This window comes from Melanerpes formicivorus, unplaced genomic scaffold, assembly GCF_026170545.1.
Source record: "Melanerpes formicivorus ecotype bairdi unplaced genomic scaffold, bMelFor1.0.p_v2 SCAF_1, whole genome shotgun sequence".
NCBI lineage: Eukaryota > Metazoa > Chordata > Aves > Piciformes > Picidae > Melanerpes > Melanerpes formicivorus.
The window spans coordinates 52,083,514-52,110,737 of record NW_027142353.1 but is presented as its reverse complement, the minus strand read 5'-3'; the positions used below and the strand labels follow the sequence as shown (position 1 = coordinate 52,110,737).

The following is a 27,224-nucleotide window of genomic DNA, read 5'->3' as shown; positions in this document are numbered from 1 at the left end:
CTACTTTTTGTAGAACCAGGACTAGATGTTCTGACAGAAATCTACTTGAAACATCTTTACAGTTTTCCTCTGATCAGGCTAACCTTCTTGCTATGGCACCCTACTATTTTGCAAAATACTGAGTTCATATCTTCTGTGGTGCTAGAACCATAATTTCCATGTCAGCTATAATCGAAGCAATTGTTATTGTGTTACAACGACTTGACCCTTAATGTTATTGCTCTACTGGTACCAACACAGAAATACTCATCTGGACTCCCAACATGGCTTTGAAATACAGTCTGACTTTCTATCCTTTAGCTCAGGAGAAAGAAAGAACTACCCTACTGTACACAACTGGGTAATGGATGAGCAAAGGCAAAGAACAGGCAGCTCACAGTATCACCAAGGTTGGAAGATAACTCAGAGATCGAGTCCAACCTGTCACCACAGACCTCATGACTAGACCATGACACCAAGTGCCACGTCCAATCCCCTCTTAAACACCTCCAGGGACGGTGACTCCACCACCTCCCTGGGCAGCCCATTCCAATGACAAATGACTCTCAGTGAAGAACTTACTTCTCACCTTGAGCCTAAACTTCCCCTGGTGCAGCTTGAGACTGTGTCCCCTTGTTCTGGTACTGGTTGCTAGAGAGAAGAGACCAACCCCTTTCTGCCTACAACCACCTTTCAGGTAGTTGTAGAGAGCAATGAGGTCACCCCTGAGCCTCCTCTTCTCCAGTAGCCAGTAACAAGGATCTATCTGCATTTTGATAATCCAGTTGCTTATAGTCATGCCAAAAAATCAGGGACTATTGTGGGAAGCTGCATTACATGCTGCCCCTGGCTGCAAGAAAACGTAAGGTGCTGCTAAAACCACTAAACAGAAGGGAAAACACCTGCCATTAGCTGGCCCTAGAAGAGTCCCAGACCTCTCAACCTGTACTCCCCCTCCACAGCAGCTCCAGTGGGACTAATGTCTCTTTTCTCCTTTTGGTTTTGTTACAGACAATACTGCTGGAGCCACAATATTTAAACAAACCCCAAGAAACCCACCAACCACCACCACTAAAAATACCCAACGTGCACACACCCCAATGCATCAGTAGAGAGAACATGCTTTGGAATAGGCTTTCAAGAAAAAGCCTTCCCTCAGTACTTCTTCAGGTGCCCACCTCCCTAGTGTAAATTCACATCTAAAGCAGGAGATACTATCTCTATTAGCATCCTCCCTTGCTCCAAGTACCTATAAATGAGCTTCAGACTACAGAGATTTACTTGAAAGGAACTCTTCATTCTAAAGAACTTTACCAAGATCTAAGCAGAGCCACCTGCTCGGCACAATGGGCCCAAAATCTCATCTTACGGTTTCAGTTCATTCTGTAGCAAAGGGCAGCAGAGCCTGGCCTAAGTATTAAGCCAGGTTTTAAAACATTCTGAACTGCAGATTGTCTCTAAACTACAGGGTTCTGTGTGCTACAAATTTTGTCCTATGCCTTAATACCTATGAAGTTTCCAAGTTGCCTCAGATGTGTACAACCTTTGGGGCAAAGAAAAGAAAGCAGCTGAGTTACTTTCAACTTTTGTTAAGCCTTTCTCTGATTCTCACACAGACAGCGCACAAAGCAACAGCCGGTCACAAACCCTGAAGATGGCCAACTCTTACACCAGGGGTACTGAAGACAGCTAAACCAAACAAGTCAGGAGAAACCAGTAAAGTGAACTTTATTTTAAAGCTCATTAAAAAGCTTCACAGTAACACTAACAGAATTAGCATTTCCTTCATTTTACGTACCCCGCATGAAAAAAAAATGTATTGTTCAGCAAGAGATGAAACAGAAGCGTTTCTGCATGCCACTAACACATTTCACCATCTTATTACCTGCTAAGTGCTTTGAACTGCAACAATCAAAAACCTCAGAACAGAAGGATTTCTTCTGGCAAGTCCTTATGGACGGGATGGACACCAGCTTTTTACTGACATACCCAAAGAGATGTCCAGAGGAAAGAAAAACTACCTTGGCATCTACAAATGCCTACGAAGGTTTCGATTACAACCTTTTGAAGGAGCTGCATATTTCAGAGCAAGGGCTTCATCTTTAGTGATGCAAATGGTTAAATACTGCACAGAAGCTTAGTATGAACTCACAATTCCACAGGAATCTGAAAGTTACCAAGGCAATTTTCCTTTTAGGATAGTCATGACCAACACTGTTACTGCTCTTCCTCCCATAACACAACATATCCCAGACAAATCTTGGAAAAACAAAAATATAAATAGTTCCCCAAACAATGCATTCCCATCCCCATACCACATACAACAGCAAAAATATCTTCTGTCATGGGATGAATCAATCTATTTGCTGCAAGTGCAGTGGTCTAGTCCAAGTCCATGTTGATGGTGTTTTGATCATTTGGATGACACTCGCCGTTTTGCTGAGGCATGTCAGCAGTTTTGTTGTCTTCTCCCATTTCTTCGGTTTTATAATCACTCCGTTCATTCAACGGGTTTTCCTCCTTAGGAGAGTCAACTTTTGGCTTAGGTTGTGTCACAACAGGCTCACAGACATTGTTTAACTCCTAAAAGAAAAGGAGGAGATGTGATCAGATTATATATCTGGGTCGAGGCAATCCCAGGCACAAATACAGGCTGGGCAGTGACTGGCTGGAAAGCAGCCCTGAGGAGAGAGACTTGGGGGTGCTGGTGGACAAAAAGCTTAACATGAGCAGCCCAGAAAGCCAATCAGATCCTGAGCTGCATCAAGAGAAGTGTGGCCATCAGGTCGAGGGAGGTGATCCTCCCCCTCTACTCAGCTCTGGTGAGACCCCACCTGGAGTACTGCGTCCAGTTCTGGAGCCCCTATTACAAGAGGGATATGGAGGTGCTGGAAGGTGTCCAGAGAAGGGCCACGAGGATGAGCAGAGGGCTGGAGCACCTCTCCTATGAGGACAGACTGAAGGAGTTGGGGCTGTTCAGTCTGCAGAAAAGAAGGCTCCGAGGTGACCTAATAGTGGCCTTCCAGGATCTGAAGGGGGCCTACAGGAAGGCTGGGGAGGGACTTGTCAGGATCTCAGGTAGTGATAGGACTAGGGGGAATGGAATGAAGCTGGAGGTGGGGAGATTCAGGCTGGATGTGAGGAGGAAGTTCTTCACCATCAGAGTGGTGAAGCCCTGGAATGGGTTGTCCAGGGAGGTGGTTGGGGCCCCATCCCTGGAGGTGTTTAAGACCAGGCTGGATGAGGCTCTGGCCAGGCTGATCTAGTGTGGGGTGTCCCTGCCCATGGCAGGGGGGTTGGAACTAGATGATCCTTGTGGTCCCTTCCAACCCTGACAGATACTATGAGATAATACACATATATATTAAGGACACACCAGCTTCACTAGTGTGAAGAGATCTGTGCCCAAAGCACTGCTTGAAATTGGCTTCTGTATTTGTTTCCCACGTCCAAACTGTGCTTTGAAGTAAGTTAACTGGCTTGCTTCAGGGAGTTCTGTGTGAAAAATTCTTCAACTTAGTATTTTGTATTTCATGTGGTGGGGGTTCAGGATTATTTTGTGCCTACCAGTAACAGTGAAAAGCTACCTGAGTTTTTAAAAGTGACTAAGACACAAAATGTCAATAAGCTCCACTGCTTTCTGTAGCATTTCCTTCTGTCCATCCTTTCTAACTACCTCTTAAGAACACTGGAGCAGCAAGATGAAATTGAGGGAGAGGAAGGGGCACAGGTATCAGTCTAGCTTTAGCACTAGCCTCTCAAATTTGTTTATGGTACTTACCTGTAGCTTTGCTTTGATTTCACTGGAATGCACAGCTGGATCCTGATCTAGGCTCTTCTTAGCCTGTGCACTCACAGCATTATTCATCCACTCCACCACTTCACTAACACACTTCTCTACTTTCATCATTTCCATTTCATCAATGTGGATGTATTTCTCATCCTGCCCAAACACAAACATGCTAATTAATATTATCAAGTTTACTGTCATCAAGCCATGCCAACAATGCATCCCAATTTACAACCTATAATCTTTAGTGACTTACAAAATAAATAGAAGTTGGGAACAAGTCAGATGTGTTAAGAGCAAGAGACAACTAATTCCAATGTCAAAAAGCCCTCCTTTGCTCAATTTCCAAACAGGAAATCTAGTTCACAGAGGAAATAGAGGCTTTGCAAACAGGAAACAATGAAATGTAATATTCTTAACACAGCTGATAAGGAAAAAAGAAGGATCCTCTCCCTCCTGGAGAGTCTTACATGGGCCCAAGGTAGTTTAGACAGAAGGGGAAAGAATCAGAGTTGTTAAACTGTAGTTATTGGGAGTAGGGCCTACCCAGCAACCTATGATTTAAGAATTCTAAATATGAATTCAAGTCTTAAATGTACTATTTCCAGTTATACCAGTCATTTCAAGATTGTAATACTACTGAATGACTTCACTTGATGACAATTTTGTGGTCTGTAGCTGTGCGAACCTAATTGTTTCTGATGCAAATCTCAATCTCAAACTGAACAAGCTCAAGAGTTGTAAGCTCCCCTATTAAAATTCTTTAGTTTCAACCCAAGGAGTGCATTTTCAAAAAGCAGGAATGCTTATCAAGAAAGCAATCTTCAAATACCAATAGGAAAAAAACCCACCCAAATCCAGACATCCACACATAATAAAGCTGGATGGTTTAGTTTATTGTGAGCAGCTTTTACGTTAATGCTTCTCACCACGGCACAATTCTTGTTTCCAAAGGAAATGGAAGTGCAGACTTAGCTTTTTAAATATCAACTCCAGTCTAAGCCTCACTCTTTGTGAGTATGGCCTTTCCCTTTCTGACCTGAAAACATCCAGAACATCAGTATATGACACAGGTTTATATTTAGTACTGGCAAACATTCACAGTGCAAAATTGGTAACCTATTAATTAGAACAGGCTGCAGCTCATCTGAGAACAAGTTTGAAGCCTCTGCCTGCTGCTGAGCCTCAATGAAACACTACATGGTAAAAAGAAAGGTACTTTGAGGCAACTTACTTTATTCCTGAACTCCCCAGCTATTGCAGCATAATACTGGAGCCTGTGTCTCAATTCTTCCAACAGCTTTGGTCGTTCTTCTGCCTCTTGATAGCGCATTTCAATGGGAGTTCCTAATTTCTAGAACAGGCAATTACTGTGCATGATGTGATTCATTCATGCTCATTAACATTGTTTAGTATTATGTTTCACAGATTTGGCATTTGGGACATACTAACAGACCTACCTTTAAATCCTCCAATTTGTCTACATACACCTGCTTAGCTTCATCTTCACCCTCTTCATACAGCCACCCTTCTGTCTCTGTTAGGAGTGCAGAGAATCCCTGCAGATCCTAAAGCATCAATATAATTTAACATGTTAGACAGTAAAATATGCACCAATTGACTGTGCTTGTCTTGCTATAATAGGACACTGGTAAATATACATAGTAATTCTTCACCTCCTACAGAAAAAGTACATTTCCACTGCAGTTTCGGCCTAATTAAGTCACTTAAACCACAGATCTACAACAGAGGTAGCATCTATAGCTTTTTATCCTTGATTAGGCCAATGCTTTGGGTGTAGTTTTATTGCAACTTTCTGGTTATGGTTACCATAGCATGGAGTAAAGTTATTTTTAAGGGATATTACTATTAGCTAATTCTGGTCCCAGTTGTCATTTAATTATGTGTTTCAGCTGTCAGAAAGCTTGACCAAAGAATACAAAAGAGGTATTTGGTATCAATGTTTTCAGAGAAGCTCCTGAAGCCATAGCTTACCTTTTCACAAACAAACTTTTCATATGGTCCTGACAACTTGTCCCTGAATTCATACACATATTCTTCTACTGCATTCTTTGCATCATTTCTTTCTTTCTCCAGTTTATCTTGCATGATCATCTTTCCCTGTGTAACCACAGAAAATTGTAATGAAAAATAATGATGTTCAAACACCAGCACAGCTCCTGTAAAACACAGTAATCTCTGAGGCCCTTGTTCATGAAACTGTTGGAGTTCTTACTGCTATACAGCAGACTCACTTGAAGAAATGGGTTGCACTTCAGATTCTAAAGGCTTGAACTAGTCTGTGATGTCATTCCATTTATGAGTGCTCTGATACTACTGCTATAAACCACACTTCAATCTTTCTGCTTAGTATTTGTCAGTTGTTAAACCCGAATGGGGTATTAGCTCACTATAAATCGTTTGAATCCACACTCCAGGGTTACAGCAAAAGACCAGAGGTTGCCTTAAAAAGCAGGAAAACGGTTAATAACTGCAATCAAGGAAGCAGTCTAAGCCACACTAACTCACCTCCGTTTCAATATACATATTGAGGAGATCTTTTCCTAACTGCCAAACCAAGTTAGCTTCAATAGGTAGTTCCACATTCTTCACTTTTATTTTGGGCTTTTTAGCTTCTGGAGGCTGATCACCCTTCTTCTCATTTGTCTGAGTTAGAGAGAAGAAAAATAAGATCATTTTCCTGACTTTCTGATGATGATGATGCAACATTATGACTAAGGACACATTCACAGGAAAAACATGCCTAAGTTGCCCATGCTCTTTCAGAATCTTCCAAATAAACTTGTGAGGCTCTTTCCTTTCAGGGATTCCACCTCTTATCCTAGTCCACTTACTGTCTATTCCATGGACATTAAGTACCAAGCCACAGAAGGAACACTTTTCAGACACATGGTGTATTTGCAGGTTTTCCACAAGTGCCCATCTGTAGCTTAGCACTTCACTAGTGATGCTGACAGTGCTAAGATTAATCCAAAACATTTTTCATCTTACATGGATGACAGAGCAGACTGCTAGCCGTATCATGCAGGCATGTGTTTTTTGCCTAGATTACTTCCTCTTATGCTTATGAATTCCTGATCCCCACTCCTCTCAGCAGGCTTATTAAGCTTGCCCTTTAATAGCTGTTAAACAAATTGAAATGTCTGCAACCCAAATTAACTGTACAATACTGCATGAAGACAGGGAAGCTATAGAAAGACTTCTTGCAGGAATTCTTTTGCAACCTCTGCATGAAAATTACCACGAGATATATACATTATTTTTCACAAGAGAAAAGATAAAAATGAAAAAAAGTTTCCAAGTACCAGGTTCCTTAATTTTTCCTGGAATAATATGTTACCATTTTAAAAGCTACCATTATAGAGCATAATACTTTCAACAGAGTTAAAGGGTCACTCACTTTCTTGACATCTGGGATTTTGTTTTCTTCAGAGGGAGGTTCTGATGAAGGGGGAGACTGTGACGTTTGCTGACCATCAGTTTGTACCTGGGACTGTGTTCCAGCCTCACTGTTCTCTTGCTGGATATTTTTCTGAAATGAAAGCCCAGGCACAAAGGATGTAGAAGGCATGTGCACTTGTATTTGATGTAAGTTATAGGGCACCTCACTTCTAACGCACATACTGTACCGAGTGCCCTACAGAGCGTTCTGTGCACAGGCAGGAACACACATGCTTCAACTAACGGAGATATAGACTAGGTCCAACTTCAGAAGGATGTAGTGAAAATGCTACCAGTGCCATTGTAATACTCCTCTGTGTGTGTATATACATGCTGCCACTTTTCCTTACAAGAAGTGGTTTTTGAGTTGTAGCTTTTCAGGTTGTTTTTTTTTCCCCCACTCAGAAAACTATTAAAACATCAAGTATGCCATAACAAAGCCGTGCTACTCCCCAGTGTTCCCCTCCCCTGCAATGATGTTAGAAAACAATCCAGCCTTCCCTTTCAAAAAACTTTAGTAATATGAGGTCTCAAACACAAATCCTTTTAAAAGATGGATGTCCAATAATCCAAACCAAGTTTTGCTCTTTTGAACAGTCTGATAACTACAGCAGCAGTAAATAACCCCATCCTCAAGCAACCCACCTGCTGTGATTTGGCATTTTGCCCAATAATTGATTTTGAAATCCTCACACTTTGAAGATACAGAAGTTTTCTCCTATTATTATGACATTATATTTCCTGACAGTACAAGCATCTCAAAATTAGCCTCACTTCTGTGGAAGAAGGTATTTTCCTTCCAGAGTATGCGATGGCAGAATACACTCACATCAGTAATGACATTCACCCACAAGAAAAGTCAACTTACATCACTTGAGATTTCAATAGGCCTCTGGTCCTGAGATTCAACTTCAGTCTCAACCATAACATCTTCACTCTCTTCACTTTTAACTGGTTCCACCATGGATGCAGTGGACACGCTGAAAATGCCGTGAGTATTGACACGGACTTTCACTTTGACTTTAGATTTCTCTCCATCTTTCTGGGCAGCCACATTCTGGATAACATACCTACCTAAAACCAAAAGGATCAATATTCACACCGTGGAATTAAATAGATAATATTACAGAGCCAGGGAAACACCTCCCTTTTTTACAGAGGACACATTTTCAAAGCAGTTGATGAAGCCTTTGTGCTCATCTCATGGTCCTCCATGAATCAAATAAGTACTAGAAAAAAAATAACACAAAGTATGCTACTTTTCAGCTAACTTTACCACAATAATCAAAAAACCAAGAACATTTCCATTCACCATCTTGGGTAGGCTCTCCACCACTGGTAACAGAAAGTAAATGTAAGGAGTAAAAGCTCAATCCTCCTTACTATCTGTGATGCTATAGTGAGGTGAAAGAAAAATAAAGACACATACTAATGCCAATGGTAAGTGGTAGGTCTTTTTAATAGGAGTTACCACCCAGCATAGGAAGTGTTTCTGAACGTATTCTTATCAGCTTCTAACACCCATGTAAGGCTGCCATTACCTTTTAATCCAGGGCAGAATGTAATTATTTTGTAACTCTTGCAATACTTTAAGTGAGCACAGTGAAGCTAAGTCAGACAACTAGTTTAACAGTAAACAAAGAACAAGATCTCCTTGACACTAAGAGACATTTTTCCTGCATGCTACATGTCTGTATGTGTATCATCAAAACAGTGACCTGGAGACTTGAGGTGTCTGCACAGGCACAAAGTACCTGCTTTCATCACAGACTGGATATACATATGCTCACACACACAATTCCTTCATCAATCCATTTAAACCACAAGTATACAACCTTTTACCTGCTTACTTTATAGGCTGAAGAATGTAATTATCCTCACTTGTAAAACCAAGAATACTGCAGTTGCGATCTGTCCTCCCTTTTGGTAGCCTCATCAGAACTACTGACTCACCTGCTAGGATGACTTAACAATTCTTTTCTGAGCAGAATTAATCAGCAAGTGAGTCAAAACCAGACTGATTTTCAGTTCTGTTCTTGCCAGTTTGCAGAACAGCAGCTAAATACCTCATTTGGTAAAGCCATAAAAATTGAACACTTACAAACCTACTGCCAGTCTTCGTGGTAGGAGCTAACATGAAAGGAAGCCTGCATTTTCTGTGACTATAAAATATTACACTGGTTTGAGACACTGTTTTTGAACCTCTCAGCAAAACAACCATATTGATTATTTTCCCTACTTTGAATCTAACTTTCCTGTTAGATTAATAGGTTTTGATAACCCTGTAGTGCATTAAGTGTTAACTGAAATACCTAAAATCAGATGGAGATGCTTTTACCCTATATATGTGTGTATGTATTTATTTATATACACACACTCTCACCTACTTAAAGCTTACAAAGCTTATATTTAATGCTACAATTCTGGTGATACTGTGTTTTAAGTGCACTGTTAACCAACAAAATAGCTGTATGTCAAATACTTAATCAAGACATCATTTCTTCAACTCCTCTAAAAAAACCACTGAGCTTTCTAACAAAACAAATTAATTACTTGGCAGTTAGTAATAGCTTTATCTGAACTTTACATGCCAACATACAACATTTAATTGCATTCTTTGAGATTAAGAGAAATTATTTAATTGGCCTGCCTTTACCATCTTTTTCTAGTCTTTTTCTAACTAACCACACTGTAAACCCTTTGTGTCACTCTCAATGTTGTGGTTAGTCAAAAAGATGAAAGACCTACTTACAAATGTTACCTAGACAATTCAAATCAATACTGTAGCTGCCATTATTTCAGGCTGCCTTGATTAAAACTTCCTCAGCATTATGTCAAATGCAGGAAACTATTCACTCAAAACATGTTTAAGTTTTATATCCAGAGGGATACTTTCCAACTGCCCCTAGCTTGCTTCATTGACAAGCAGAAAATAAGCTTTTGAAAGTTTTAAAGTTATCTTTTGCAGTGATAGCCCCATTCTAGTTGTGGGCATTGGGCTACAGTTTCCCCTTATTTCTTCATTGGACTGAGGCAACTTTAAGAAGCTAGGAAAATAATTCAAATTCAGTTAACTATGGAATTGGAGAATTTAAAATTGAGTTCTTCAGAAACAAAGCCCAAATATCTATGTCATATAAACATACTGTAGCACAACAGAGTCACATAACTGATTTAAAATCAAAGAACATAAGATACCACCAATTCCAGGACAACTACTTACCGATTTTGGACTCAGGATATGGGACTCCATTAGGATCAGAATAAAAAGCTTCTAACTCAAATGGACCTTTCCTATAAAATGTAAGGACCTTGGAGAATGGTGCTGCATGATTTCTGCTGAAGACCTCATGGACCCTATAATTAAGAGAAAAACACCACTTTCAGCAGAGTATTTGAGCTGAAAGGCTTTGATCTAGGGTCAGAACTCTTCAGAGAAGCATTGCCACGCTTTGCCATTTATTCTTTCAAACCGTTTCAAAAACAGATACTTCACTACTGTATGGGAAGGGATTAAAAAAACACCACACTGTTTGGTACTGTCATGGGAAATTGTCCTGTTACGCTAATTTTGAGTTTCAGAAGCAAGGAAGTTTAGATGTAGGTGGTAACTCAGTGACAGACTATCGGCAGACCTCGAAACCTTGTTTCCTGCAAAGATATTATTCTGAGCTTGGAAGAGCATAATTTAAGTTATAATTTGCACCCTTCCTCAGTCAGTCTCAAAAGGCTAATTACAGCCCTGTTAATTCCTTACTCATTTAGTTCTGTGGCTCAGCTGAGAACCCTGACACCAGGTTATTACTCATTTCATGACAGGACAGAAACCAGTTTTATGTTACATTCTTCCTGTGGGGACCTGCCAGCTACCATGCCAGTCTGAGTCTAATTTCCAGCTGAGTTTTGCCTCTTAACTATGGGAGGATCTCATCTAAATGTAAAAAAGTAAGGACTTCACCTACAACGTGAACAAGTTGCCTTTGAAGCATAGACAGAACAATTAGTTCCTGTATCTCCACAGAAGACAGACAAAAAAGAAGGCTAAATTACAAAGAATGAGAAAGGTATGAGCAGGTCCAACTAGAACCCTAAAATTTCCAAAAGCTGAATGCAGACCTCTGTACAACCTAGACAGCAACTGCATTTCCCACAGGCATAGCTCAGTCAGTTTCAAGGAGGTCAGTCTTGGAATGCGGCAATTGCAAGAAGTTTCTCTTATGAAACTGCAAGATTTAAATCCTTGCTTCTGTTTACACAGCCAGAAAAGTCGATCCATGTAAACTCATTATGTTAACATAGTGCATAATGCTCCCACTAAAACAAGAATCCAGACAGGTGTTAGAACACATTGAGTAAAAACAGGCCAGAAAGGAAAGTGGGATGAGGATCCAGCAGTTGTTCCAGTTCATTTTGTATTCCAAAACCTGGCAACCAAATAAGGGCAATGCAAAACAAGATTGTGCCTGGTAGTTCATTCAGTTGCCTTTTTAAAGCATGTAAGGAAGTTATGGTTAAAATTTGAATGCATGACTTTACAGTCCCCACTGTTAATCCTCTCTGGTACATGGCATACAGTAGGCTTTTTGCATCAGAATGCAAAGATCATAACTTAAATGCAGCCAAGAATATTATCCTTAAACTAAAAGCTCCATAGAACTGTAGATTGAGATACCTACCCTTCAGTGTCCTCTGCTTCTGTGTTCCATAACAGAGATATTGGGAATGGAGTAGCATCTGTCACAGAGAACTCTCTCACTTTAAAAGCTGGAGAAAGAATTGCACACTAAACCAAAAAACAGACATGCATTAAATTTGGTTTAACTGCTGTACTCCACCTTCTTTCAAGACAGCTAAGCATCTTTAAACAAGTAGTAAGAGAACTGTGTTTTTACTAACAATAAAGCTAGGCAAATTACTTGGTTGCAATGGAGTATGATAAGAAAACATAGGCCTCACACAGAAGTGTTTATAGTCTTTGGGTTAGCAGGACTTTTGGATTTAAGGCTTACCATAGCTTGCAAAAAAAGGTAGCAGTCCCAATGAGTACCAGTTCTGGGGTCCCCAGTTCAAGGACAGAGAACTACTTCAGAGGATAAAAAGGGCTACAAACATAACTAGGGAACCAGAACATGTATTTTATGAAGAAAGGCTGAGGGACTTGGGGCTTTTTAGGCTGGAGAAGACTGAAGGAGGATCTTATCAATGCTTATAAACACTTAAAGGGTGGGTTATCAGGAGGATGGAGCCAGACTTTTTTTCAGTGGTGCCCAGTGACAGGACAAGTAGTAACAGGCACAAACTTGAACATAGGAAGTTGCATAAGGAGGAACTTCACATTGAAGTGATGGAGCCCTGCAACATGCTACCCAAAGAGGTGGTATGTCTCTGTTTCTGGAGTCATTTGAAGTCCACCTGGATGCCATCTGTGCAACCTGCTCTGGAGCAGGGAGTGGGGATGTGTTGGACAAGATGACTGCCAGAGGACCCTTCTGACCCCTATTCTTCTATGATTCTGTATTTGTAAAGAACAGAAGTGCTGTATTGCTTAGTCATAAATGAAGTGTTTACCCTAACAGGTCCTCCTCCTTTCCTTGGGACAACTGACTGATAGCAATGGAAAGCAATTTGCGAGATGGGATAAAGAAACAAGTCAAAGAAGAAAGGGTGAAATAAGTAAAAGGGAAAAGGAAGAAGGCAGAATAAGCAGTTTGCTGTAAAATTTAGTTCATTAGTTGGAAACTAAAAATGTGGAGGGAGATAGAGGTAAATCATGTTCATGGAAAGCTGGATACCAGAAAATCCAGGCTTGTGCTGTTTTGAGCTCTTCATAGATACTTCTTATACACTTTATGGATTAAAAATATCTCTTCCCTCAGCTTGACAAGGCCTTAAATTTCTCTCATTATAGATCCCTAGATTCTGTTCTTCTGAAGAGTGAACTGCCTACAGAATACACCCAGAATCAGCACTTTCAGTGAAGTACTTCACCACAGAGGAGTATTCTGTACTTTTTAAACAGCAGAGTCCCAGAAAAAGATCCAAGGAACATTCCCTTGTATACTTGGACCACTTCTAACATTTCTTCACTCCTTGGCTAATACTTTTGATAAGTACTCTCAAGAAATGCAGCCTTCATCAAGTATTGCCAGTACTATACCTGCAGAGCACAGCCCCTAGCTATGGCTTCATCTGCATTCAGTGTTGTACTGACATCCTTGCCAAAGAATTTAGCAATCCTCTCTTTGACAGCAGGAATGCGGGTTGCTCCTCCCACAATCTCTACAGCAGTTATATCTTCAACTTTCAATTGTGTTTGTTCCATTAGTGAAAGCAGAGGCATCTCTATCCTTTGCAGCAGGTCAGCACACAATTCTTCAAACTGTGACCTAAGGGAAGAAACAAAATCAACCACAGAATGCCTGAGCCACCACTGAAGTTTCCTGTTATTCTTCTTTCCAAGCTGATGATGACCAAGTAAACTACACTGCAAGGAGACTTAAAGCTGCACCCCTGTGACTAGGCTGAAGTGACAACCATAGGTAAGACAGTATATGAACAGCTGCTTTCAGATTTTCCTATACTGCTATCAATATAGTTAAGTAAGACAAAGCTATTGTTTGGGCAGGTGCTATATGCAATGAAGCTGGAGGTGGGGAGATTCAGGCTGGATGTGAAGAGGAGGTTCTTCACCATGAGAGTGGTGAAACCCTGGAATGGGTTGTCCAGGGAGGTGGTTGAAGCCCCATCCCTGGAGGTGTTTAAGCCCAGGCTGGATGAGGCTCTGGCCAGGCTGATCTAGTGTGGGGTGTCCCTGCCCATGGCAGGGGGGTTGGAACTAGATGATCCTTGTGGTCCCTTCCAACCCTGACTGATACTATGATATCTGCCTCTCAGCAGAGGTTACAGATCACAATATAGAAGCCATTGATATTTCCTTAACTATGAAAAGTTGCTGCCTAAATAATAGAGGGAAGTAATTGGCAGTAATTGCAGTACTAACCATGGCTACACAGTTAAGTTATGCCTGTGAGTGTGGCAAGAGAGACATTGACACACTTCATTTACACTAAACTCCCCTTAAGCACCATTTCTGCCCTCCATTGCTCTGCCAGTGTCCACAATACAGTAAGAACAGAATGAAAGGAACAAAGCTTCAACTGCTGCTATGTTTAGAGCAGCATGGAATTTAAGTTACCTAAAAGGTAAGAAGGCCTAAATATGTAATCACCTCCCCAGATCTGTTTTGCATGCATTGATTCGTGGCTTTGAGAAAGTGTCATCCTACAAAAACAGTTCCAGCTTCCTATGCATGCATTATTACACTGACACATTGCTCAGGTAGCTGAACACTCCCATTTCACAGCCTTAGTTATTCTAGCGTTACAAAAATGCCACAGCTATTCAGCACTTAATTTTTTCCAACATGGAAAGAAACACTTGCTTACGAAATATGGCCACCAAAGCAACCACCTGCCTTCTACAGAACTCACCTGTTCATTTTTCCGGATACATCAGTATCATTCATGAAACACTCTATATTTAAGGGAATGTCTGTGCTATTTGAACTCATTAGTTTCTTCAGCTTCTCACACTCCTGATACAGACGAAGAAGAGCTCGAACTTTTGTTTTTGGATCCAGTTTGTACTTTGATTTTATTTCTGCACAAAAGTAATCTACTAGCTTTCCATCAAAGTTTCTTCCACCCAGGAAAGGGTCAAATGCTGTGCCCAGTACCTAGTTTGAAAAAACAAAAGCCCAAAAAACACAAACAGTGTTCAGTCTTACACTCAGTAAAAATAAAATGGAACAGTAGTCTTCCAATATTAGTAAGCCTTCCCTTCAAAATAGGTTGGGGACAAGTTCACTTATAGAATCTTAGAATGGCCCAGGCCAGAAGGGACCTCCAAGGGTCATCTAGTCCAACCTCCCCACAATCAGCAGGGACATGCCCAACTAGGCCAGGCTGCCCAAGGCCTCATCAAGCCTTACCTTGAATATCTCCAGGGAAGGGGCCGCAACCACCTCCCTGGGCAACCTGTTCCAGTGTTCCACCACCGGCATAGTAAAGAACTTCTTCCTCATACCCAATCTAAATCCACCCTTTTCTAGTTTGAAGCCATTGCCCCCTGTCCTGTCAGCACAGGCCCCTTCTAAACAGTCTTTCTCCATCCTCACTGTAGGCCCCCTTTAGGTACTGGAAGGCTGCTATTAGGTCTCCCAGGAACCTTCTCCTTTCCAGGCTGAAAAACCCCAGCTCCCTCAGCCTGTCCAATGCCCTGATCATTCTCATGGTCCTCCTCTAGACCTGCTCCATCAGGTCCGTATCTGCCCTACATTGAGGGCTCCTGATCTGGATGCAGTACTCCAAGTAAGGTCTCACCAGAGCAAAGTGTCAGAATCACCTCTCTGAGTCTACTGCCAACACCTCTTTTGATGCAGCCCGGGATATGATTGGCCTTCTGGGCTGCCAAGCGCACTGTCTGCACATGTCTGGTTTTCCATCCATCAGCACACCCAAGTCCTTTTCCTCAGGGCTGTTTTCTACTGCCTCATCTCCCAGTCTGTATTGGTAGTGAGAATTGTTCCAGCCAAGGTTCAGAACCCTGCACTTGCTCTTGGTGAACATTATGAGGTTGACCTGGGCCCACCTCTCCGGCTTGACCAGGTCCCTCTGGTGTATCGACAACACCACTCAGCTTGGCAAACCTGCTGATGGTGCACTCAATCTCACTATGTCATTGATAAAAATATTAAACAATACAGGTCCCAGTACAGACCCCTGAGGAACATCACTTGTCACTGCTCTCCATCTGGACTTCAAGCTGTTATCTTCCCATGCATCAGCTATGGAAGTTAAGACTAAGTAAAAAGGTGACAATTCCAAGCATTCACAATTCTCACAATGTTAATCTGCATACACTTGCATTTAAATAAAACAAGATAAATTATAGCAGTTGTATTGTGTATCTTACATTGCTGTATTGCAAGGAATTTATGGCCTCTACTTGCAACCATCCTTGTAAAATGAAGGACAGTGATAAAAGAAACCCATCTTCACCTTTTGACACATTGCCACTACCTATGCATTAAACTACTTCAGAATGTTAAAAACAAGGCAGGTTTACAACAGCTTATTTGATTTCAATGCCTCATCAACTCCTTTGTTTTCGTTTAATCTTACTACCTTTAGCTTACTCTTGTTGAATGCACAGGCTGATACTTGAAATGCAGAATGTCCCATATCAACAAACACAACTATCCGTGGCTTCTCTTCAGGAGCTGGAAGGTCTTGTTTATAAATTCCATAATTCAGAGCCACTGCAAAACAAGTGTCAAATATTACCAGTGATCTCTCTAGTGAGTGTCCAATTGCATTGACATCACTTCCTTGTGAATATTAAGCTACAGAATCAAGAGCAGAAAAACAAATCCAGGAATACGCTTATGCAGGGCCTTACCTACATGGAAGCTTGATTCCATTGAGGTAAGTTGCAGGATCTGAGAAACATAACATCCCTCCTCAGTCACATTTATGTTCTCTAAGCATGCAAAACTAAGAGGCAACAACTTTGAGGGGTTTCTCCTTTGATCTGTTTATTAACAACTCCTTTGCAGAGCTCCCAAAACACAGATTACCCTTACAATAAAACCCAAACCCAGTTTTCTGTTTACAGGGAGTATCACCTGGGCATGAAGTCTTTGCCTCAGAATTGCATAAATTGTCAGCAGAGGCTGCAAAAGGGAAGCATCTCAGCCTGTACAGATTATCAGGCAAGGACAGTTTCCAAGTGCATCAAAAGTGTAAACCAGAAGCCAGTGAGACATGTAAACACAAGATTAAGTTATCAAAGGGCAGAACACACTTCTGCAGCAGCATTCATTCTGGGTAGATAGGAGTGTCAAAACTAGGCAAGAGGCTGATGCAGCTACTGGAGAGAAATAAAACCCTGGACCTTGGCTACACGATTACACAGGAAAGGCTGAGATTTTGGCATGAGAGAGAATTTGCATGTGATGACAAAAAACTCAAGATGAAGATATCACGGTATCAAAGAAATTATCAGGTAAGAGAATTAGAGCATTACAGAAGGTGTCAATGAAGGCTAGGAATACAGGTTCTGAAGAGAAATGTTTTATTCACACCAAGATTCTCTCACTTTAGGAGAAAGGGACACCAACTCCCTCTCCCCCATCTGGAACAAGGACAGCCAAGTTTCCCGCTGCTCAGAAACCTGAGGTTTATGGATTCTGGTATCTAAGAAAGTTCCCACTGCAGCTGGTGCACTTGTTCTCATTTGTGTTGATTCTTTGGGGTCCATAACAACCCAGCAGCAGCACTCTTCAGTCTCTCACTATCAGTCATTAAGAGGTGGTTAATTAAAAACAGAAATTCTGTATGATTAGATGTATCTGCTCTATCCTTGAGATCTGTATTTGACTGCAATTATGTACTGATCTGTCCATTCATGTAACATTTGTATTTCTGAGCAGACTGAACACATTACCCTTTTTCCCAAGCTAAAAATAAGTATGAACAGAACTTGATAAATCACAGAAGAATTTGCCTTTTGTTAAAAAAGCCAAACCAAAACGAACAAAAATCACCATTTTTCTTTTCTCCCCTATGACTCCTTCAGTAAATAACTAAAAATTCAGATTTAATCCAGTTGGTATGTACCAAACATGCTCAAAAGAAGCATTCCCCCAAAGTAAACTCTTCCCTACTGACCTAACTCATGTGGGCAGTAGGAACAGACAAGTAATTGTCTTCTGGTACAGCCCTCCTAAGCCCTTCCCCCAGAAAACAAGAGCTAGCTATTACGCCATTTAGAAGTATGAAACAAATGCTCTCAAACACAAACAGAAAATACAGGAAGACAGGGTTTTAGAATACTTGTTTTAAGAAAGACTGAATAAACACTAGGTTCTGTCCATGTGTTTTTGCAGTTATGAACAGATTAGCAAAGAGATTGCCTTCTGTATGTGTGTATGTTTTGAAACCACAATTATACTGACAAAAGCTTTGAATACCACTAAGTATTGACAATCAAGAAACATGCTCCAAGAGCACCTAAGTCCTATGCATCATATGGTTTCTTCCACAAAATCTGGAGAGTAAACCAAATGGACAAGTAATTCAGGCACACATGGTGACTCCTAAAAAAGTACTTGGGGAGATAACTATCACTGAAGCTTTGTGGCATGTGGCACTTCCACCCCTTCAGACAGGAGGCATTAAAATGAATGATGGTACATCAAGTGAAGAGCAGTAATCTTTTAGAACATTCATGTCTTACACCTGATTTTTCAAGTTAGTCCTGTTTCTTAGAGTAACTAATTGCAGACCTCCACAACTTTCCTTTGCAGAAACTGCTGCTTCACCCTACTTACCAGCTGTCATGTCATTCATTAATCTAAGACAATTCAATCCAACAATCTGAGCTGCATCCAGAAGGGACCTCCTTTCAGCATCTGTGAAAAATGATGGAACCTGAAGAAAGCAGGCGAGAAAGAGAACTCAATTCCGGAAAATGAGACATCACATGGTCTACTTGAGAGTATTTATTCAAAACTTGTATCTAATCCTCATCCTTGGGGAAGACACTTGCTCAATACAAACCTTTGAACATGCAACTATCATACTGTATCAAGACTTCACTCTGTTCAATCAAGCTGAGACAGAATTAAAAGATCATCAGGTAGTTTACATGAGCGCACACTAGCAAGGAACAAAGGAGTTATTTGTATACAGATGCTAAGACCTTTAATTACTAGTGCAAAATATAAAACTGGGTACTATTGAGACAGACATGGAATAATCTTATCAAAATTAGCAGATGTACTCCTGCCCAAGAAAGTAAAGAGGGGGGAAAAAAGCCCCAATAACCAAACAGCAATATTATAGATGTGAAGATACAAAGGGATATTAAATAAACAGAATCTGTTTTGGCCAAGATTATTTGAGGCAAGTAGTTTGAAGAGATTGTGAAGGAATGCTGTTGAAAATTGCTACAGGTCTCTAGCACTGGTGCTAGACAGTGACCTCTGATGTCCTCAGAGACAGAAACTACACCATTAGAAGACAGTAACTTCACAGGTATTGACTGGAGAACAAACTCTTCTAATAATAACAGAACTAAATATTCCTAGATGCAACACGAGACAGACTTGTTCAAAGAGTCATTGAGAACACAGAGGCAGATGTTATTTTAGACACAGGCTTTGCAATGGAATGATTGTTCTTTATCTGAGGTCACTTTCTCTGGAGTCATAAATTGAAAAAAAACCAAACCAAAACCCAAACAAACCACAGAACAAAATGCCCCAAACACTCCATGAGATGAACATAAACAGGACAGAAACTAAGGTCTTTCGGCTGGCAGAGGACAAACTTTGATAAACAAAGCTGTCTTTAATGAGTAATTAGTATGTTTAGTCATGGAAACAAGCTGCAGCAGAAGGGTATATACCTGCATCCCAGAAACGTTCTGGGTCTGAAAGTTCAGACATCTCCTGAAAAAGGAGTTCATGAAGTGGGTCAGGGCCTGGAATATGGAAGTGGCCCTGGGATCTCTAAGAGAAAAAGCTCTAAAACTAGTCAGGATTAATCCCTTTGTATTGCTTATGCAGTGTTCTTTTTCACTCTACACAAATAGAAACAAAATGCCCTCAAATAGCTGAAGTTCAAAGACACCCTTCCTGTGCACTACAATTACTTACAGAAATAACACAGTCTGTTACTGGCTTTTTCAGGTTACTCTCTGCAGTCTCCTTTAATTTAGTCAATAACATAGCTGAAATCTGCTCCACACTGAAGATATGCTCCTCATCCATGTACATAACCTGAACAGAAGAAACAGGTAAAATAAGTCAATTATTTCAGCTGGAGGAAAAAATTACTTACATTTAATTTTTTTTAATACTCTACTGACTAATACACTATCAATCATGACAAGCTTAACTATGGCATTAGAGAACTTCTCAATTTTATTTCCCAGTTGACTGTTTACAGAAGCAATAATTCCATTTTCACCAACTTAAAACATCAAGAACTGTATCAGCTCTACAGATGGCTAGAAAGTGATTTAAAAGTGACACAAGTCTAAAATGTGACTAAAACTAGACAGTGTCACACAGCATTGTACCAGGAAAACAGTTAAAAAAGCCATCAATTTTCAAACTGCTGCTAATAGCATAAACTCCACAAGGATGATCAGAGAGCTGGAGCACCTCTCCTATGAGGACAGACTGAAAGAGTTGGGGCTGTTCAGTCTGGAGAAGAGACGGCTCCAAGGTGACCTAATTGTGGCCTTCCAGTATCTGAAGGGGGCATACAAGGTGGCTAGGGAGGGACTTCTCAGGAAATCAGGTAGTGATAGGACTAGAGGGAATGGAATGAAGCTGGAGGTGGGGAGATTCAGGCTGGATGTGAGGAGGAGGTTCTTCACCATGAGAGTGGTGAAGCTCTGGAATTGGTTGTCCAGGGAGGTGGCTGGGGCACCATCCCTGGAGGTGTTTAAGACCAGGCTGGATGAGGCTCTGTCCAGCCTGATCCAGTGTGGGGTGTCCCTGGCCATGGCAGGGGGGTTGGAACTGGATGATCCTTGTGGTCCCTTCCAACCCTGACTGATACTATGATACTTGCTGACAGGGGAAACCCTGACATTTTCACACATTTGTTCAAATGCCTGAAGAGTCTCTGAAAGGAAGAACTGCATAACAGTTCACTTATTCACTTGTTTTTCTGTGTAAGAGAGTGAGAGGCAATGATGAAGCAAGGAAACATGTTACAATTGATTCTTGAAAACAGCACTTGCTTTTTATTCACATTGATTCAACTAAGGGAAAAATTAAGTATTTCAGTTTTAATAGAAAAGTTCTTCTCTAAATATCTCAGTCTTACTAAATGTTACTTGCTGAATCAATTTTTAAAACTTTGTTAATCACAATAGAAAAGATACTAATTTATATTCCAAACAGTCTGAGAACAAAGAATTACCAAGTAGCATTGTTCTCCCAATACTAGACTTTCTTATACAGACTCCTACACACACTGTAATTAAAAGAAAACACTGATTTCTGTCTGAATTTATCCATTAACCTGAAGTCAAACAGAAAAAGCATCTCCTGTTTTGCTTGAATTGTGAGAATTCTTCTAGTGTACAATCTCTTTTCTAATCTATTCATTACCTAGGCCTGATCTATATTGAAGTTTTGAGGTAGCAGCACTAAGTATGGAGAAAACCAGCAAATGGCCCTAAGCTAGGGTCTTCATCAGTAAAGCAGCACTGTCTGTTATGCCGACATGGCTTCAACTCAGTATTTTTATATACTTCTGTACATTAATACAATGTTATCAACTGCACCTATTCTAAGAAAAGCTGTCACTGTACCACCAAACTCCCTGAAATATAAGTAACAGTCAAACCTGCTATAATCTGGTTTTGAACATCTATTGGAAGTAATGTATATGGAGTGGTCCAAAGACAAGCACGTCATTCATTCATTCATAGCAGTTATTCTAAAGAGAGTTCTTAGAAAATTTGTAACCACATAATTAGACTATTGCAATACATTGCCCTTAAGAGTAACAAGAGGGTTAATACTTTGAAGTAAAACCATATGACCCTGTAATTATCTTAGCAGTTTTCCTGATGGGATGTTTGAGGTGGATGTGCAATTTGCCAGCAGGGAAGCTCACATTTCAGCAATTACTGGCAAATGAACCTTAATTTGACAGTTAACATCCACTATTGAAAGATGAAGCTGCCTATTCATATACAAAAGCTCTTCTTTACCTGAAAGGTCAAAGAAAACCTGTGGGGTAATTAAATGAAATGTGTATTTTCATGACTTGGAGCTGAAATGTAAACTTCTGAATGTAACTATAACCACCAAAAAGATACACAGTAGATTTACCTTTACTCCAACTCCACCATTCTTCATAGGAACCAGATCATAGCTCAACTTTTCTTTTTCCTTCTGAACAAAAGGATCATTAAATGCACGGCCATGAAATCTCTTGAAGTTAGATACTGTGTTGTGGGCATGAGTAATTTGCTGTGAAGAAATACAAGACATTTAGAAATCCACTCTTAAACTGACCTGCAATGTTCAGTGCTGTTCTGTATGCCCCTAAGTATCCATCAAGTTTTAAGACAACTGCTTACTCACTTGTCACATCTGTTTCTGTAACACCTTCAATTACTATCCAGTACTTTTTATCAGCTCATTACTACAGAAGATTATACAAGTCAGAGACACAGATACTTACAAACCATTGTTAAGTATTCTAAGTAGTATAAAAATATCTCTAAAGCCACGAAGCAATCAGGCAAGCAGTACAGCATCTACAGTGCCTTCTACTTTATACACCGAATTTAGACAAACAGTTAAAGATAAGGAGCTACCTTCACAAGTAGTAACGCTTGTAAACTGGCACTGCAATCCTAGCCGCTTCACCTCCAGCTGTCCACTTTAAACCACATGACATTAGGTGCACTAAGTGCAAACAACTGTTTTTGCAGTTACCAAGTTTCAAGCTGGTAAGTCTTCCCATAGATTTCAATACTTCCGCCCCCTCTCCGCCCCCCCCTCCCCCCTGCTGAGCTACTTTTAAAACGCATGTAATTTCCCTGTTTATCTTCACCTAGCAGCCACTCAGATTCCTGCACCAGACCAAACAAGGATACACTGCAGAGAGGACAGCAAGAATAAGACTGTATTTTTTGTAATGTCAGCTTAAAAGTATATACTAAACAGGGTGAGCTGCCCACGGAACCAACTCACCTACAGAAGCAATCTTTAGCAGGAATGCAATGAAGACCAGAAATCAGACAACTAGGCTGGCCTAAAGGACACTGCAAGCATTTCAGGGTAGGACGAACCCTACTATATTGGAGAGACACTACAAAAGTGCATTGTTCTCTCCAGAACAGATCTGGGGAGGCACCAACAGGTTGCAAGGTAGTGACTCAAATGATGAGCATACTGAGGAAGATTTCTAGCACTCATTACCCTCAAAAGAAAGCATCAGTTTCTTACTGCATGCAAAATTTTCCATCATGGAATTTAAGAATTTGAGCTACATCATTTACTGGACAACTATGCAATGATGGCAGTTCTGCAACAAAAGAGCTCCCTGAGAAAGAAGCAGGCTATAACCACCCTATTAAAGGGTAACTTTCAGAATGTGCTGTGTGGTGTAAAATGCCACACCCAAATTCTGGGCTGGGAATCATCCCTGGGATATTCCAATTGCCATACAGTGCTCAGCAATTATTAGCAAGAACACAGGTCAATATAGGCCAAAAATCATGCCAGAAACTCCCGTCCCTGGAAGTGTTTAAGACCAGGCTGGATGAGGCTCTGGCCAGCCTGATCTAGTGTGGGGTGTCCCTGCCTATGGCAGGGGGGTTGGAACTAGATGATCCTTGTGGTCCCTTCCAACCCTGAATGATACTATGATAATATTTCAATGCAATAGAGTATTTAGGTTCTTGTATCCAAGATTGTTTCTCACCCTGGTTTCCTTTATTTGTATAGCCATAACACCAGAGTACTGGAATATCATGTAATTCACAGCTGTATTGCTAGAGAATATGGGTGTAAAAGTTATTACCATGGAGTGGACAGAAGCACAAACACTCTGGTAGCTTTTATAGCCTAATTTAGAATTAACCTCAGAGCCTTTTCTAAGAGAACAATCTTAAGATATTTTTAGATTAATTGTATGCCACTAGGTCTTCAGCATGTTTTAATATCTTCCTGCTTAGTCACAATTAAGAAAGCTGAGAATTCTGGTGTGTCAAATCACAGACTGTTCTCATCTCCAGTGCTACCAGACTTAGCTAAAGGAAACACAAATTCTCAGAAAACTTGCTCCATCAACAGCTCCTCAACCATTAGAAAGATTATGAGCTCTTTCACACACAATCAGTTGCTGAAGTCATCAGTCAAAAAACGTTTTGATTTTGTTTCGGTTGGGGTTCCCCACCCCCCCCCGCCCTTGTTTTGTGGGTTATTTGGTGTTTGGTTTTTTTTAAGACCCTTATTCATATAAAAGGGGTCATTTTACTTCTTGATTTAAGTACCTACAGCACCCTAGGACACTAAAAACACAAGTCTCAACTGTTCACATCAAGAAACTTCTACATTTACACATGAAACACAGCTTACATCTCATGTAGCCAGACAAACTGGACCACTTAGAGCAAGTGAATTTTAGAACATTTCAGAGCACTTAAGTGCCACATTCCTAGGACATTCAAGGATCAAAGGCTCAATATAGTAACATCTGTCTGAAGGCAGCTGAAGTCACAGGTGGTCATCACTGCAAACACATACTTCGACATGCAATTTGAGAGACAATCTACTTCACTTTCTGCTTATTTCAGATTTTCAGAAAGCATTTTCTGGAATAACCTAGTAACACTGAAACACTTGAGAGTACATAGATCACTTGCTGCTTTGATTAACAACTCACTTCTGCACACTGATGAATCATACTAGTTTCCAACTTGAAATACATGCTAAAATAGCATTTAAGGAAAGAACATGCATGTGCATTTATTTCATTGCTCCAAATGTTAACCTGTAATTGGAAGTGTATGTGCACGTGTAACCTGTGTGCATTGCCTTGACCATTCCAAATTAAGGGCAGCTATTACAAAGGAAAAGTAAGTCTCCTTTGGTGCTCTCACCATGGAAACCCACTGCAGTCCCTTTACCACATGAAAGATCTGCACAGGCCAGCAGAGGCTGCACACTTGCTCTCCACCAGCAGCAGTTATGTAACATCCTAGAGTATAATACCTAAGGATTCCTTTAACCACCACATTTAGTCATTCTAAGATTCTAGAATTATGCTCTCCTTCCAGACTGAAAATCCGAATTTAATAAAACAAAATAAAATCTTTCAGAGCACCTCAATTAAAGAAAATAAGTAAGAAGAAAATAAAAACCAAAAATCAACAAACACCACAACCTCCCCCCCCCCAACAAACCAAATCCTCAAAACTGAAGACTTTTGACCTTCAAAAATATACTTATACCCTTCAGTGAAACCCAAGGTACTAAAGTATCTGAACAGCTTTATGAATTTGAGCCAAGATCTCCCTTGGCATCTAATTTTAAGAAACCAGACACAGTATTTATGAAGATATTCCTTCAAGTACAAGAAAAAGCCTACATACAACCATCGGGAAAAGAAACTCGATGACCTGAAATAGCCAAAACCAAGGCGTTCAACTGCAAAAAACTACCATTAATGAAAGAGGGCTGTAGCATTCTAGCAAAAATACCCTGCATTTCTCTGAGGAAAGCATGGCACCATAGTGCAGCATTTCTAAAATAAAAGGCTTGACAAAGCAAATTAAGTTATTTGGATTTAATTACAGCAAGTCAACTCTTTTTACACCCACTGGTACTTTTCACAGCCTGCACTGGCGGATTTACTATTACACATGAATGCCAAGAAATGACCTACCTGGTTTTTAGCCGCGACACCAATAGCTCTGTTTTTGGATCCAAACGAAACTACCGATCTGAAAAGAACAACAGGCTAATTAATTCCATACTGGCAATAACGGCGACTTGAGACTGCCGTGGGGTACGTTTTCTGCAACTGCAAATGAAATACCGAAGTCCTTCTGCTGAAGTGACATTCTTTCAGCTCAGGGTAAAACACTACAATAAGACGCTTATCCATCTTAAAGCCGTGGCTCGAATTTAGGACTTTTCCCAATGATTTATCCAAACAGTTACAACACAACGATCACAATTAAGAAGTCACATCCAGATATCCTACCCATCCGCGTTTGGCTGCTCACAACTTTGCACCTAACTCCTGCTTTCAGGCTGACGCTTTCTGTACCTGACCTCAGACTACACCAGAGCTGCTCTGGAACAGTTCTGAGCCTGCCGCACCGCAGAGCGTGTGCGCGCCTTCTCCCCGTGTCCCATTTAAACCAGGCCGTCCGAAGAGGGACTCGCTTTGCAATTGCTGGCTTTTCAGACCCGCCTCACCATAAGCCAAGAAGCCACCCTCCCCACCGCGGGCTGGTCCCAATTGCCGAGACAGTGCCCACAGGACACGTTCCTACCTGTCACAGCGGGCGAACACGGCAGCTCGCAGCGGACCTCTGTCCCGGCCCTGGGCCTCCCCGCCGCGGCACACCTGCCCCCGCGCCTCAGCAGCCTCTCCGGGACCCATGAGAAGGCGACGAGTATCGGGGCCCGCATTTAGGGCGCATTTGCCCACACCCCACCCACCTTAAAGTTTCCAGCGCCGGCGCTCCCCGCCCACGAGGGACCCCACCGCCCCCCACTCCACCGCGCTCCTCACTCACGGCGTGCACCGGTCGCTGAACTCGTTGGCGACAGTCTCGATGCCGCCAGCCCGCGCCACAGCAATGTAGCAGCTCTGGAAGCCCAGGTCAAAACCAACCACGGCCATCGCCGTGCCGCTGGGGGAAGGCCCCTACTCTGCCCGATCCCGACTCGGCTCGCTCGATCCCGGCGCTGCAGCCGCCGGCCCGGGTACCGTACGAGCAGCGGCTGGGTGCGCAGGCGGGAGGGGAGGGGAGCAGAGCCCGAGCCGCCGCTTTAAATATGACAATGAGACGAAGTTTCCAGAAGCTGCGGCAACCACTCACCGGCTCCACGTGCGGCTTCCGCTTCCGCCTTCCGCGGCGTTCTCGAACAATTCCTGCCAATCAGCGGCGCCGGCGCTCAGTGATGCGGCCCGTTCTCATGGCGACCGCGGACGCCGCCGACTCCGCGGGGGGCGGAGACGGGGCCGGGAGCTGCTGGCGGTGTCAGAGCTGGCGGGGCAGGGGCGGGGCCGGGGCCGAGCAGGGACGGCGGTAGGGGCGGGAGGCGCGCGTGGGCGGTGCCTGGTGCCCGCCTGGTGGTGGCTGTTAAATGGCTTCTCCGCGCGTCCGTAGCCCTGTCTCTGCAGCGCGCTTCCCCTTGCCCTTCGGTTTAGCGCTC

The 27,224-nt window shown here is 41.7% G+C and overlaps 1 protein-coding gene across 2 annotated transcripts; it reads right to left on the bottom strand.

The window, feature by feature from the left end:
* Positions 1 to 1,682: 1,682 nt before the first annotated feature.
* HSPH1 (heat shock protein family H (Hsp110) member 1) lies at positions 1,683 to 26,856 on the bottom strand. 2 transcript variants are annotated; one of them, XM_068143170.1, is made up of 18 exons: positions 26,582 to 26,854; positions 25,720 to 25,777; positions 22,152 to 22,292; positions 19,953 to 20,075; positions 18,624 to 18,723; positions 16,417 to 16,550; positions 14,722 to 14,966; positions 13,389 to 13,617; positions 11,908 to 12,014; positions 10,455 to 10,588; positions 8,100 to 8,305; positions 7,191 to 7,322; positions 6,299 to 6,436; positions 5,765 to 5,890; positions 5,230 to 5,337; positions 5,004 to 5,123; positions 3,761 to 3,922; positions 1,683 to 2,562 (listed from the first exon to the last, which is right to left on the bottom strand). In XM_068143170.1, the coding sequence occupies exons 1-18, from the start codon at positions 26,686 to 26,688 to the stop codon at positions 2,362 to 2,364; spliced, it is 2,571 nt and encodes an 856-aa protein (XP_067999271.1). In that variant the 5' UTR covers positions 26,689 to 26,854; the 3' UTR covers positions 1,683 to 2,361. The 2 variants fall into 2 exon arrangements, with proteins under 2 accessions (XP_067999271.1, XP_067999278.1); XM_068143177.1 differs by lacking the exon at positions 7,191 to 7,322 and having other exon boundaries at positions 26,582 to 26,856.
* Between the last annotated feature and the right edge of the window lie 368 nt (positions 26,857 to 27,224).